The sequence below is a fragment of the Scyliorhinus canicula genome, chromosome 15, assembly GCF_902713615.1.
Source record: "Scyliorhinus canicula chromosome 15, sScyCan1.1, whole genome shotgun sequence".
NCBI classification, from domain to species: domain Eukaryota; kingdom Metazoa; phylum Chordata; class Chondrichthyes; order Carcharhiniformes; family Scyliorhinidae; genus Scyliorhinus; species Scyliorhinus canicula.
Window position 1 is genome coordinate 62781991 of NC_052160.1, and position 15157 is coordinate 62797147.

Consider the following 15157-nt stretch of genomic DNA (forward strand, 5'->3'; position numbering starts at 1 on the left):
GATGGAGTTGGAGCCAAATTTTGCCACACAGTTGTGTGTGTACAGGGATTATTGTAGCGGCTAAGTACGGAATCTTGTGTGGCCCCGGTATTGAGGACTTTCATGGAGGAAGTGTTGTTGTTTATCCTCCCTGATTGTGGGCTATGGGTCAGAAAGTCGAGGATCCAGTCGCAGAGTGAGCAGCCAAGTCCTAGGTTTTGGAGCTTTGATATGAGCTTGGCTGGGATTATGGTATTGAAGGTGAAGCTGTCATCAATAAAGAGGAGTCTGATGCAGGAGTCCTTGTTGTTGAGATGTTCCAGGATGAGTGTGGGGCCAGGTAGATGGCGCCTGCTTTGGACTGGTTGTGGCAGTATTCGAATTGCAGTGGATCTAGGCATTCTGGCAGTATGGAGTTGATGTGCCTCATGACCAACCTCTCAAAGCATTTCATTACCATCAATGTCAAGGCCACTGGACGGTGGTCATTAAGGCATGTTGCCTGGTTCTTCTTTGGCACAGGTATGGTGGTGGTCTTCTTGATGCAGGTGGGACCTCGGAATGGAGTAAGAAACGGTTGAAGATGTCCGTGATCAGATCTGCCAGCTGATCCATGCAGGATCTGAGTTCACGACCAGGGACTCCATCAGGACACTTTGCCTTCCGAGGGCTCATTTTCAAGAAGGCCGATTTCACTTCGGAAGCTGTGACATTGGAGATGGGTGTGTCTGAGGCTGTGGGGCAGTTGACAGCAGTTTGATGGTTTCCTGCTCGAACCGACCATAGAATGCATTGAGTTCATTGAGGAGGAATGCGCTGTTGCTGGAGATTCTGCTTGGCTTCACTTTGTAGCCCATTATGTTGTTTAAGCCTTGCCACAACCGACGAGAGTCTATGACATTAATCTGTGTATCGAACTTGGTCTGATATTGGCTGTTGGCATCCCTGATGACTTTGTGGAGATCGTATCTGGATTTCTTGTATTGGCCAGGGTCACCTTACTTGAATGCCTCAGACCTGGACTTCAGCAGTAGGGAGTCAATCCCCGATTAAGCCATGGCTTCCGGTTGGGGATTGTATGTACTACTTTGTTTAGAACGCAGTCTCTACATATTTGCTGATAAAGTCTGTGATGGTGATGGTATACTCATTTAACTTGGTTGCTAAGTTCTTAAATATGAACCAGTGCACTGACTCCAAGCAGTCATGCAGGAGCTCTTGAACCAGCACTGCATGACCTTCTTAACTGGATTCTCCCGCATAGGTTTCTGCTTGTGTGCCGGAAGAAGGAGCACCGTCTTATAGTCCGATTATTCCGAAATGCGGGCAGGATATGGATTGGTCGGCACCCTTGATTTCTGTGTAGTATTGGTCGAGAGGGTTGGCGCCCTGGTGGGACAGGGGATGTGTTGATGGAATTTTGGAAGTCCACATTTGCAGTTGGCCTGGTTGAAATCCCCGGCCACGATGAGCAAGATCTCCGGATGTTCTGTTTCATTGTTATTTATAGCTGTGTAGGCTGAGATTAAGCTAGTTTGTTCACAACCATGTTGTCACATGCAACCCAGCTGAACTTCTGACCTCCTATTTTTTTTAAATCAGAGTGCCCACATAATTTTTTCCAATTAAGGGGCAATTTAGCATGGCCAATCAACCTACGCTGTACATCCTTGGGTTGTGGGGCGAAACCCACGCAAACTGGGGAGACTGTGCAAATTCCACCCGGACAGTGACCCAGAGCAAGGATCGAACCTGGGAACTTGGCGCTGTGAGTCAGCACTGCGCACCACGGCACCAACCGTGCTGCCCCTGACCTCCTATTTGTGTCATCTCCAAGATTGTCTGTTTCCACCTCCATAAAATCATCTCTTTTGGTCCATTTTTGTTTCTGGAATCCTCATTCACGCGCTTGTTATCTCTTGGTGTGACTATACCAAGAAACTGATGTCTGGTTTCCTATTCTGTACACTTATAAACATGAGGTCATCCAAAATAAATTTCCTAACTTCCAGCAAGTTCTCTTTCCCTCTACCCTCGTGCTCGCTGACCTACGTTGTCCTCTGGTCTAGTAATGTCTCAATTTTTAACATTGCAACCTTGTTTTCGGTTGCCTCCATCGCCTCATTCCTTCTGATCAGTATAATCTCCTTCAGACTCACGAGCCTTTGAGGTAAATGTGTTCCTCTAATTCTGGCCTCTTTTTTCCCATCCCAGATTTTAATCACTCCACCACTGGTGGCCACTCTTTGTTGTTTCAGTCACCTGTGGCCGAAGCTCTGCAATACCTGTATCTTTTTGCCTCTCTGGTTCACTTTCCTCCTTTTGGTGCAGTACTTAAAACCTTTCTCTTTGAAAAAGATCTAATATCTCCTTTTGTGGCTCAATATCATACTAGGTTTTATAAGGCTCTTACGATGCACCTGAGATTGCTCTAAAGGCTTGATATGATGAAAATTGCTGTTGTAGATATTTTGCATCATTGCACTAGGATGCCTTTATCTCACATGTGTTATTTCTTCTAAATGCATTTCTTTTCAGACTGATCGGCTGCTTTCAGGTTTAAGCAGTGATGCCTTGGCAGGTATATTTCAGTGTTTCACTGGTCCCAAGGCACTGAATAGGTCAAATGAAATAGCGCTGATAGTTTTTGTTCGGAAAATTAACAGAACCACATTAAATGAAGCACTGGACAAGTTCAACAACAAGGTAATTAATTATTCATCGTGATTAATTGAAAACAAGCAAAAATGAAATGAAATGCAAATCACTTATTGTCACAAATAGGCTTCAAATGAAGTTACTGTGAAAAGCCCCTAGTCGCCACATTCCGGCGCCTGTTCAGGGAGGCTGTTACGGAAATCGAACCGTGCTGCTGGCCTGCCTTGGTCTGCTTTCAAAGCCAGCGATTTAGCCCTGTGCTAAACAGCCCCGTGCCCACATCTGTGCAGATCGTGTGTCCAATTTATTTCACAGTTTTGTCAAATCTTCAGCTGACAAAAGTGCTGAGGTTCCCCGGCACTTGCTGTTTTTAGTTCAGATCTCCTGCATCTGCAGTGTTTGTTTTTATGTAAATGTGGTGTTCCTGATTTGAATGATATGTGGCCCGTCCACCTGTCATTGGATTGGTTCACGGCTTGAGTTTCTCTTATCGGAGCAGTGTGTTTAGAACGATTAATATTACGAAAGCAGGCTACTCTAGCTGCGCTAAGTCATAGAAGCAGGGAAAATGTGTCCTCCCAGAACCTAATTTGTAAACTTCTTGGGGAGTCTCAAAACACTCCTGCTTAATATAATATAATAAAAGCAGGAAATACGAAGAAACCTCAGCATGTCCGGCATCAACTGTTGGGAGAGAAACAAAGTTAGAGTTTTGAGTGGTACTCCCTTCAAAGCAATTCGCTTGTCGATGGGATTCTATGATAAATATTTCAGAAGCAACATGTTGGCAACCATTCCCTACATGCATAAATAAAAGAATATAAAAATAGGAAAATAATGTCCAACGAGATGTTAAGTTTGCCCAACTCCAATTATACCTTCAGTACTTGAAAATCCTAAATCCATATTGCGTTGCTGGGATGTGTGTGACTATCTGTGTCCTGTTACCTGGTACAGGGGCTAGTGGTAATTCTGAGTGGCATTCCACAATCAGCATGATTTCCTGCATTGCAAAAGGACAATTGATGCGCTTTGAAGATCTCTGGGCTTTGCTTAGAAAATCAACACAGTTCATTGTGGGTGTACTGTATCATGGCTGATCTAATGATGGAACGGAAATGTTATGTTCCTTACACTAATCTGTTTCCACTGCATGATCTTGAAGTAGGACTGTTTCAAGCTTTCTCAAGTTCTTTCATGAGGGTAAATGACAATTTTGAAACCAGTATTGAAATGTCTTTATTCACTTGAGTTTAAACATGTCATGGTATGTTTCAGACCCTGAACACCTCATCAATTCCTCTGATAACAAAGATCACATTCATGAATGCTCTGTGGGAGATTGTCAAGACCAATGAAAACTTAACCAATGTAGGTTTCCTGAGAAAATGGTTCCAGGAGCGATTCAGGCCTTTTGTTGCTGGCATTTCTCAGTCGGTGCTGAGTCGCCTTCTGATGAGAAATATAACTTGTGATGGTTACCAAGCAATGTGAGTGAACCTTCTTCTTAATGAGAATCCATTACTGCATATTAAATTATAACCCTGTTCTGTGTCAAACATTTTAAAATATCAATCATCAGGGAGCACACGCAATTTTAAATACTTTACACTGTCTGGGGGAATTTCAAGAATTAAACTCAATTCAGTACCAAGTGATGCTGGCTATGTAGTGTGTCAATATTGCTCGGACCAAGCTCAAATGCATTTGATCCTGGTAATTCAGAATGCACTAAGATATTGCGAGAGGTTGTGTACGTGACATACACAATAGTGTGCCCCAATAATATGCGTTTTTTACAACATGTCTCCTGAAATGCTTCAGCTATTGTCAATGGGTTTCTTCAGCGGCATGATGTTTGTCCCATGACTATAGAATTGTACTGCAGTGGGAGTCAAAGCTTCTAAAGACAGAAATAGTTTGGTGAGGAAAAAAAAAGAATGACCTCCGAAAACAATTTATTTGTCACCACATTTTGGTCGTGATCCTTGTGGAAGTTTCATCACCGTGAGATAGACACCAAAATGGCTTTCAGTTATTGTCACTAGACCTGATCATTGAGAATTCTTTGGGAAGGATCCTAAAATTGTTCTTTAACAATTGAAGGATTATCATGGATCTAACCTCTCAAAAATAATAATATAATTGTTTATCCATTTAGCACAAAAGGACTGAGTAATGGATTCAGGGATATGCCACTTGGAACAAGAAAGGCTGTGCTTAGCCTGTGGATCCTTGGTTACCTCAACACTTCAGGTACATGCAATTGTGAGAAAAGGAAAACATGGAATTTTTTTTGATTCGATCTGTGATGCAGTAACTTTATCTGTGTTACTCTGCTGTGTAATTTGGGTCCTAGATGTTTGCAGTTGATGAGAAGTTGGCATCTATGTTTGCAAATATTTTCTCTTTTGCTTCCAGCCTTCCCACTTCGTTGCTATGAAAAGAACAGTTTAGTCCTCTACGTGAGAACCCATTTCCAAAGTTTTTCTGAGTTGCTAACTTTGACGGAGACATTTTCCCTGCTTCCTTCCAATCGGGTTGTTGAGGTAAAAGCAAAGTGATTTCTCTTGTGAGCTGGAACAGGTGTGAATGTCTGTGTTTCCTGGTCAATATTGCCTATCTGACATGTCAGTAAAAACTGCAATGGATCTACTAATTGCAGTGTGTGTCTGACTGAAGCCCAAGAGGAACTGATTATGGTTGGAAATGTGGCGAAAAAGCTGGGCGAGTGTCCAGTCAGTGTGAACCCAATTCATGCAATCATGATTTTCAGTGACAAAGATTGTCATTAATATTTTGCAACTTAAATCTGATGTGTTGCGGAACTTTGAACTGTTGGGCACTGCCTACTCCTGGTTATTTGAATGAAACTCTCAATTGTATTTTTACAGGTGTTAAATGTCACAGATGCGGGTGAATTGGCTGAAATGCTGAGCAGGCCTGGGTTCATTAATGATAACAACATTCTCACCACAGTGTTACTCCACATCCAACCCATCCAGAAGCTGGCTACATTTGTAGATGAATTCAATCAAAAAAGCAAAGACGTGAGCAGCAAATGTTATTTTGACTTTTCAGGTTAAAGGATGCAGGGTAATGTTTCATACAATATAATAAGAACATAAGAACATAAGAACTAGGAGCAGGAGTAGGCCATCTGGCCCCTCGAGCCTGCTCCGCCATTCAATGAGATCATGGCTGATCTTTTGTGGACTCAGCTCCACTTTCCGGCCCGAACACCATAACCCTTAATCCCTTTATTCTTCAAAAAACTATCTATCTTTACCTTAAAAACATGTAATGAAGGAGCCTCAACTGCTTCACTGGGCAAGGAATTCCATAGATTCACAACCCTTTGGGTGAAGAAGTTCCTCCTAAACTCAGTCCTAAATCTACTTCCCCTTATTTTGAGGCTATGCCCCCTAGTTCTGCTGTCACCCGCCAGTGGAAACAACCTGCCCGCATCTATCCTATCTATTCCCTTCATAATTTTAAATGTTTCTATAAGATCCCCCCTCATCCTTCTAAATTCCAACGAGTACAGTCCCAGTCTACTCAACCTCTCCTCATAATCCAACCCCTTCAGCTCTGGGATTAACCTAGTGAATCTCCTCTGCCCTTCGTATTGGAAGAGTCTATTTGTGTGGGCTACGGTAGTCGAGTGAGGAAAATCTTAAGTGACTCTTTTAATGAGGGGCCAAAGGTACCTGTGTACAAAGGTATGAATGTTTTGACTATACGTTAATGTGTGCATGTGGATACAGTACTTATTTTCCAATGTTCCCTCGGATTCTGAAATCTTGAGCAAAAATAAATGTTTTCCAAGAGTTCCCATTGGCCAGTAGAAGTGTATAATGAGCTGATCAGGTGTCTCATCAGTGGCACTGTTGATTAGATCACAACTTAGAATAGAGAACTCCGCAACAGTCTAAGATGGTTGGGTGGCGGTGGTTGAGGCTAGATTAATAGTCGTTATAATTTAAATTGTGGATCAGAATGTAGCATCTTTATTTTCTCCAAAGCCGAAGCTATGGACTGTAATAATTGCTCAGATTTGATTTCCAATTTGGGAAAATTATCTTCATGAATGGATATTATGGTAGAATCACAATGCAGTTTGAGGCAATCTTTGTTGTGATATCACCTCTTCCTTATTAATACAATTATCTGGAAAATCTGGGTATAGAGGGTTATGGGCCAAATGTGGGCAATTGGGACTAGCTTAGTGGTGAAAACTGGGCGGCATGGACTAGTTGGGCTGAAGGGCCTGTTTTCATAGTGCAAACCTCTATGATTCTAAGCCTAATTTCCTTTTCCTTTTGCAGAGTAATCTGCAAGCTGCTAATCGAGCTGCCATCATGGATGGTCTGTGGTCTCCGTTTATCAACAGCCTGTCGTTAATCAATGACAGCGACATCAATGAATGGCTTAATGTCAGATTAAATCCCTATCTTCCATTTATCACCACCCGCCTTTTGTCTTCCATGAACACCCTTCGAATCGGGTGCCTTTCATACAGGAAAATGTAAGTTCAATTCAATCCACTCTGAATGTATCTTCACATGAGCAAATTCCTTCATTGTCCATGTAAATTGTTCTCCAGGATTAGTTTGTTCATTACATCTGCAGAGTGCCAGAGCTGAATGAATGTAGCAGAGAAAATATATTTATGGTATGACAACAAACATTAAATGTGCATGTCACTGCTCAATATCTATCAATACTGCGGAGAAGTCGAGGAAGGGAAGGGAAGTAGAAAATGCTGGCAATACTCAGCAGGTATGACAGGTGTGTGTCGAGAAACAAAGTGAATGTTTGAGGTCCATCTTTCATCAGAACAAATAATTGGAAGTGAAATGGAGGAAATGAAAGATGAGAAAGGGTAGGAAGAAGAAAAAAAAGGGGAAGTCTGTGATTGGGTCAAGGGGAGGAGTGATTAAATGCCAGAAGGTTTCAGGTTATCAGTGTTAGTAGTTGTTAAGATGTTTACTATGTGTTTATAGAATGTTACCTGGAATCACAGAATAAACAGTGTTTTTGTTTTAAAATACTTTAGATCTCTGTTGTGTCACACCTGGAAAGTGGGCCCTTTTGATCCCCATAACCATAATCTGTTAAAAGTTGTGGGTCAGGTGAACTCCATGATATACTTTGGTGTTCTCTAAACCCTGGCCCATAATTGTACAAGGCCAATGAGAGTGGTAATGAGACAAGTGAATAAACAAAATAAGTGTCCAGAGGATTTGTGAATTGCAGGATATCTGCCATCCAAACACAAGGTGTAGGAATTAAGAAAGAATTGACAGTAAATACCAACGTAAGGTGGTGAGACAAAATGACAGAAAATTTGAAGATCTGCATGGTGCATTCCTTGTTGGATTGACACATGATGACTCAGCACCATGAAACATTTTGATGTTTAATAGTTCTTGCTGTCCATCTCCCAATGTCTTTAATTTGCTCAAGATTTATTGCATTTCTAACTTGCCTTACTGATGAAAGGACCAAGCCTGAAACATTGGCTAGGATTTTCCTGCCCTGCGTAGTGTGCCCTGATGCGAAGGATATGGCAGGTCGGGACAATCCCAGTGGTAGGCTGGTCCAAAAAATGCCACTTTTTAACTCTATTTACTGCAGACAAAGAGGCTCTCCTTGTGATAATACCAAGAATGTACCGAATCCAGAAATACTCCCCCAAACCTAACATGTACAATTTTTGTTGGGGTAGAATGCGAACTGTTTCTTAATAGCACATTGCTGGTTCACAGAGGCAGCTGCCCATATATATCAACTGATGCCTGCACTCATGTGATTTTGGTCAGGTAATTGTCTGAAACACAAATATTGAAGCTGGTAAGAGCAGATGTAAAATTTGTGGAATCATATGGATATCCAGGTCATCCAGGATATCCCTTTCGATATGGTCCTTGGACAACCTTGGTGGAAGGATGGCACCTTTTTGGAGAGATAAGGCACCCACTGGGAAAGTTCAAAGTAACATGATTGTGTTTAAAAGGCCACGAATGCATTGAAACTGTCTGCTGTGTCCAAAACCTGTCAAGCTGTCGAAGAAGTGCCTAAACTTTAAAATAAGCTATTCAAGCTTGCAAAAAGCTGGCAAAACTCATATAATCTCCAGACAGAACTTTATTTCACGTCAGATAGTTACTGCGGTAGCCTATGATGCATTCTGGTAAGTTGACATTGAAGGAGCAAGGACAAAGTGTAGTGGGTAGGAGGCAAGAGTTGGCACCAAGTTGGCCTTGGTGTTGTAAAGGGATATGGAGGTGAGCAGGGGCCGTGTTGACATTGCGACATGCGAGTTCAAGCAGGTTGGGTAGAGGGATGAGGTGGCATGGGGGTGTGTGGTATACAGTATTATGGATCGGCATGGATGGGGCTTACAAGTGTGAGAGAGGTTGAGGGCTTTTTTTTGCTTTCTTCAATTTTTTATAATTTCAGCAACGTGTCGAGGCACATATTAGGCTTTCTTACCAATCCATCTTTGAAATTGTTGGATTCGGCATTCGTTCTGGGATGTTGGGGTTGATGTCTAATCCAGCCCGACCACAGAATGCTGTTAAGTCAAACTTCAGGGTCTCCTTTCACGATTGGATTGGAAGGAAAACATCGCTCTCTGTGCTCCTGACTTGGAATCGAAAAGCTTGGCCTCTTTTGTCTTTACACAAATTGTTTCTTTCACTTTCTTATGGGATGTGGGCTTCACTGGCTCGGCCAGCTTTTGTTGCCCATTTCTAATTGCCCTTGAGAAGGTGATTATGAGCTGCCTTCTTGAACCGCAGCAGTCCATGTGGTATAGGTACACCTTCTGTGTTATTATGGAGAGCTATCGAGGATTTTGACCCAGCGACAGTGAGGAATAGCGGTACATTTCTAAGATTAGATGGCGAGTGACTTGGTGGGGAGCCTCCTCTTGGTGGTGTTCCCATGTATCTGCTGCCCTTGTCATTCTAGATCCATGCCTTAGGCTTGCTTGCTTCACTAAGATCGTGGGTCACTGCTGTTCTTTTATCTTTGCAATGGGCTTGATTCTCCGCTGGCAGAATATTGCGTGTGGGGCAAATAACGGATACCGATCCCTTTGCGATGTTCTGGTTTGCTGGCAGCAGCATAGAGATTTGCGCTCCATGCCAGCAATAGGATGCAAATGGGTCAAAATGACCCATCTGCATCTGTAGAATCCGCACAGTGACCATCCCCCTACCCAACATCAATCACCCCTGCCTGGTAGCTAAAGAACAGTTCAGGCAGAAAGTGAACAAAATCACCTGACAGCCAGATGCCTGGACAGTTCATTTTCATCTTCCTTCACCCTTGAATGCATCTCAAGTCTCCTCTTTTGAACCTAACCATAATGGTTATAAACATGTAGGATTTAAGTGCTTTCGCTTGCTCTTTTATCATGTTACAACCCTCTGGGCTAATGCACGATCTATTCCAGCACCACTTGACCGGGAGTCACAACGCAATTTAAATTAATAAATATTTCTCAGAATGTTCAGGCCTTTGGCCCTTAGCTGCCAAATAACTATAGTCACCAGGTTTGTAAGTTTAAACCCAATTAAATTTATTATTAACAGTAACTATAATTAAAATATGCTACAAATATAACAGGTTAACTATTATCTAATTCCTAATGCCCCCCCACATAAACTCACCCCACCCTCTTTGCAGAAACACACACACAAGACAGACATAGTGGGAAGAAGATGGTGTAATATGATAAATAAAGTGAATAGATGAGTCTTTGCTTCAGATGATCATTTCTAGTACAACTTCTTTCAAGACTTTCAGTTCGAGATTTCTGTTTCCAGTCTGTAATGAGTTTCATTGTAGGTTCATTCAGGTCTCTGCAGTTTCAGAAATAAAGCAGCTATTCTGGAGAAAACACGAGGGAGACAGAGAGAGAGCTGGGGCGGGATTCTCCGACCCCCCCGCTGGGTCGGAGAATCGCCGGGGGCCGTCGTCAATCCCGCCTCCACCGTGTCCCGAATTCTCCGCCACCGGAGATTTGGCGGGGGCGGGAATCGCTCCGCACTGGTCGGTGACCCCCCCACCCCCCCGGTGATTCTCCTCCCGCGATAAGCCGAAGTCCCGCCGCTGTCAAGCCTCTCCCGCTGGCGTGGGTCAAACCGCCTACCATACCGGCGGGAGCAGGCGGTGCGGGCGGGCTCCGTGGTCCTCCGGGGGGCGCGGGGTGATCTGGCCCCGGCTGGCGTGGCGCCAAAGGCAGTCCACACTCTCCAGTGGAACACCAACCACTCTGGCGCAGGCCTGGACCCTCAATGTTAGGGCTTGGCCCCTAATGGTGCGGAGACTTCCACACGTTTGGGGCGGCCCGACGCCGGAGTTGTTCACGCCACTCCATCACGCCGGGACCTCCGTCCCCGCCGGGTAGGGGAGAATCCTGGTCCAGGTCTTTTTTTCCTGAGTGTCCGGGTCTCCACATATCTTACCGACACGGTAGCACAAGTGGATAGCACTATGGCTTCACAAAGCCAGGGTCCCAGGTTCGATTTCCCGTTGGGTCACTGCCTGTGTGGGGTCTGGACTTTCTTCCCGTGTCTGCGTGGGTTTCCTCCGGGTGCTCCGGTTTCCTCCCACAGTCCAAAGACGTGCAGGTTAGGTGGATTGGCCGTGATAAAATTGCTCTTAGTGACCAAAAAGGTGAGGAGGGGTTATTGGGTTATGGGGATAGGGTGGACGTGAGGGCTTAAGTGGGTCGGTGCTTACTCAATGGGCTGCATGGCCTCCTTCTGCATTGTATGTTCTGTGTTCCCCTGGCTGTCTGAAAGTTATCCCACTCAGGCATGACCCAATCACCGTCTGTTACCAGGCAGAATACGTCATTTTGGCCAGTTCATTGACCTCCAGTCAACCACTCGAACTGAATGCCATCGATCTCTCGGGTGCCGAAAAGTCTGAGTTCTACTGTCCAAAGTGACCAGAGTGTTCTCTTTTGTAACTTTTGTATTCCTCATTTTCCTGCTCGACTTAAAGATATATGTCCATTAAGCATCCATGAATCAGAATGATAACAGCAAAGATAAAGATAGGAGAAAAAGGGCGATCAACAGGAAGGGTCCTTACAGTAAGCACAAAGCACTTAACTGCTTATGATGTGGTGACAAACTGTCAATCATAACTAGATATTTATAAACTTTACTGATAGGCTCAAAGCAAGAAACTTTGATTAAAATAAAAAAGGGTGATTAAAATAAAAAATTCAGTCATCTGCCTATGGAACCTTTCAATTGCAAGCTCCTAAAAGCTATTTCACTTTGGATTGAATAGCAGCCTTGCAGATCAAAGAATCTGAGCGTGTTTTAAAGCCTTTTGATGTGTTTTTGACTTCCTAGTAAGTTACAGCTGTTGCTTTATAGAAGTCCGTCTGAGGCAGCAGATGTAGGGCACAGTTGAGTAGAAATCAGTGATTTGTTTACTGTTTCTGCCAGGAGGCTCTTCAGCTTCCAGGCAGTGGTGACTGTTAGGCTGTGGCTGAGGTTTTCTGCTGTGGGAGGTTCTGTGTTATGACGGGGGTCTTTGGTGGGGATCGCTATGATGGTCAGGTCACCCTTATGCATGCGTTCTGTGGAGGGAGCAGTGATGCAGCAATTCCTGTGGTGGAGTGGGTAGGGACAATGCCCCTACTTGTCAGTGGAAGGGTGGGGAGCAGGGTTTGTATTGCGGGCAGAGGGGAGCCAGTAGGCAGGCATCAGTATCGGGCCGTCTGCTCAAAACGGTAACCCGATAGTATGATTTGCGATGAAATCCCTTGCGATTCCCTAAATGCCTAAATTTGCAACGCTGAGGACTGTGAATCAATTCTGGGCGCCGCTCCCAGCACCAGCGCGATCCTGACCTGATTCAGCTACTTCAGGAGAACATAATCTCCCTCACGGTTCCAGCTCATTATCTTCATTTGTGTTGTGTTGTTTTAGATTCCTCTTTTTAGTTACGGAACGCATTCTGAAAATGAAATTCTGAAATGTTATTAAATTTCACCTTTAGTGTGCAAACGCTGAGTGATCGTTACAGTGATTTCACCTCAGACAAACAGAAGGAAATCTACAATGGCATCAAAGCCTATCTACAGCAAGGTGATGGTAACACACTTTTGTTCAAATTTCGTATACGTGAGGATACTATTAGCTGAGGGAAGGGAAAAATCAGCCAGGGCTCTCTTACTCAACAGTATCCAAAGACATTTTTTGAAATTTGAACCTGAGTTAATTTGCATCTGTGTTAATGAGCGTTGAAGGCAGGTCGAATGCGCTCTGAAGCTAAGGATCTCATTGACACTCCCTGATATATTACAAAGTAGGGCGAAGCTGCGGGCAGCTATGGAGATTGATCCTGGGTGAGAGTTATTAACTTGGGGAGAGGAATAATATGTTGTGGGGAGAGGTGAGAATCCATGTTAGCATTTGTGAGTAATTGCCCCAACATATTTTTTAAAAATACGACACCCCATTTTATTCTGAGTCAATGTAGAATTGTTTTACTTCACAGGTCCCAAGCCCAAATGCTATGATGTGACTGATCCGGCCCTGAACTCCACTGCATGGTTTGCTCAATATCTGGGACTATTTATGAACCAAATATCACTGGCTGACCTTCTGTCTTTCTCTGATAATGAAACTCAGGTACCTGTTTTTCTTTTACCTTAAGACAGGGATACAATAGATTGGTTCTCTGGAAATCAGACCTATTGTCAAAGATGTGGTTGCATCAAGGTCCAATTACATGTGCGGTCCACTCTGATGCATTAACTAATTTGTAACTTTGCGTCCTGCGGGTGTAATTCCAATCCCGGGTGTAGCAGGACACTGGGGATAGCCTCAGTGCCCGTTTGAGGCCAGTGGATCAGGAAATCATGTGGTGCGAGAAATGAAATGGCGATGCACGATTAATCTAAAAGTGACTTAAGATCCATCAATCTTTTATCTTGTGCGTTTGCCACGATGGAGAGTTGTTGGAATCCATGCTCACTATAATTGTTTTTACACCAGCAAGATCCTGAATGTTTAATTGTTTAAATCTATAAAGAACACTGCATTTTTGGGGCCAATATTTCAGTTATCTTTCAATTTTGGTGCAGCTTCAAGATTTTGTGGTAAACCCTGAAAACCTGGCACTGTTAGAAACTCTGACGTTATCCACTGAAATTTCAAAGTTCTACCTCAGGTTGCTGCTTCTAAACAATCCTCATATTAATGTTTCAAGGTATGTCAATTTCACTATTTATATTTTCCCAGCGTGTGTTATGAAGCAGAAGGTTCAGGTCATAATCTTTATGGATGAGAAGCAAATGTGGAGAATGTGCATGCTAAGTGGTTTAAGCAGGGATGCAGGGAAGGAGCAGAGTGGGCACATGGGAAAGGGAGCAACTAGAGGTCTATAGATTGCCTGAAGGAGGTAAGACAAAGGACTGTAATGTATGTGAAAGGGCATCCAGCACGTGTGGCCTGATTTTGTAGGAAATGATCAATTGATTGAAGCAGGGTGAAAAAGAAGAGTTGAAATCTTAGCTAAATTGCTGACAGTCAGCGAGGAATCCCTGAAAACCTGAGTATTTCTGCATTGACAGTGTTGAAGATGTAAATATTCAAGTTACTGATCTCTGTGAGACAGAAAGTGTGGGAGACAAAGGGAATGAATGATTTCTCCCTCACAATTTCATATTTATTTCATGAATAAAGTGATTTTAGTTTTCTAACAAAATGGCATATGTTTATTGGAAGATAGAAGGCTAATAAATGCAATGGACAAAATATGCAGTTTTGGATGGAAATGGGTGATGAACCCCTTTAAAATATTCCCAAGAGTGAGATATTTTCAATGATGTTATTATCAAATGGGAGACTACTAAGTAAGGCAATTTGTGACTGGTGTTCTTTTGCAGTCTGCCAAACTCTCTGGTTTGCTTCATTACTGAAACAAATCTACTTCAGTCCTTGACTGAACAACAAGTCCTGGCTGTAACAGTGAAGATCAACCAGGTCTGTGGGCTGATCGTGCCACCTAACACTACCAATGGAAGAGTACCTGCTGAAGGTCCAACAGATGAACAACTGAAGGTAAATGGGAAGATCTACTCCCAAACATTGAAATGCATCCTCCAAAGAAAATGGAGTATTAATATTATTTTTATTTCTTCTTCAGCTGTCGATAGCAATAGTGAGCAAAATTAACAACTTTTCAGTCGGCACTCTGAATTCACTGGGGCAAACGGCTGTTGGACTCTCAGTGTCACAGGTTCTAAATATTGATGGTGACACTCTGCAGAATGCTCTGCCAACCCTGGGTAAAGTCAAAGGCTGGAATATCGGCCAGGCCAATGCGATTGTAGGCAAGTTACTCAGAACTGGCCTGCAGGTAAGAGCTCGCTAAATCGGAAATGAATAACTTAAATTTATAGATGAATAAAGCAGATAATCTATACAGACAGTGTCATTTGATCTGTTAGTTTCCTGGATTGGCAGCTATGTTTGAG

General features: G+C 43.3%; 1 protein-coding gene across 1 annotated transcript in view; it reads left to right on the top strand.

The window, feature by feature from the left end:
- Positions 1-15157, top strand: part of LOC119978154 — a 512568-nt gene that overhangs the window by 215736 nt on the left and 281675 nt on the right. Inside the window, exons 52-62 of the mRNA XM_038819593.1 lie at positions 2518-2685; positions 3916-4127; positions 4799-4893; positions 5059-5186; positions 5532-5687; positions 6966-7165; positions 12673-12761; positions 13174-13307; positions 13763-13887; positions 14567-14741; positions 14827-15039. Coding sequence (XP_038675521.1) covers positions 2518-2685; positions 3916-4127; positions 4799-4893; positions 5059-5186; positions 5532-5687; positions 6966-7165; positions 12673-12761; positions 13174-13307; positions 13763-13887; positions 14567-14741; positions 14827-15039 — 1695 coding nt within the window. The remainder of the gene's footprint in view (positions 1-2517; positions 2686-3915; positions 4128-4798; positions 4894-5058; positions 5187-5531; positions 5688-6965; positions 7166-12672; positions 12762-13173; positions 13308-13762; positions 13888-14566; positions 14742-14826; positions 15040-15157) is intronic.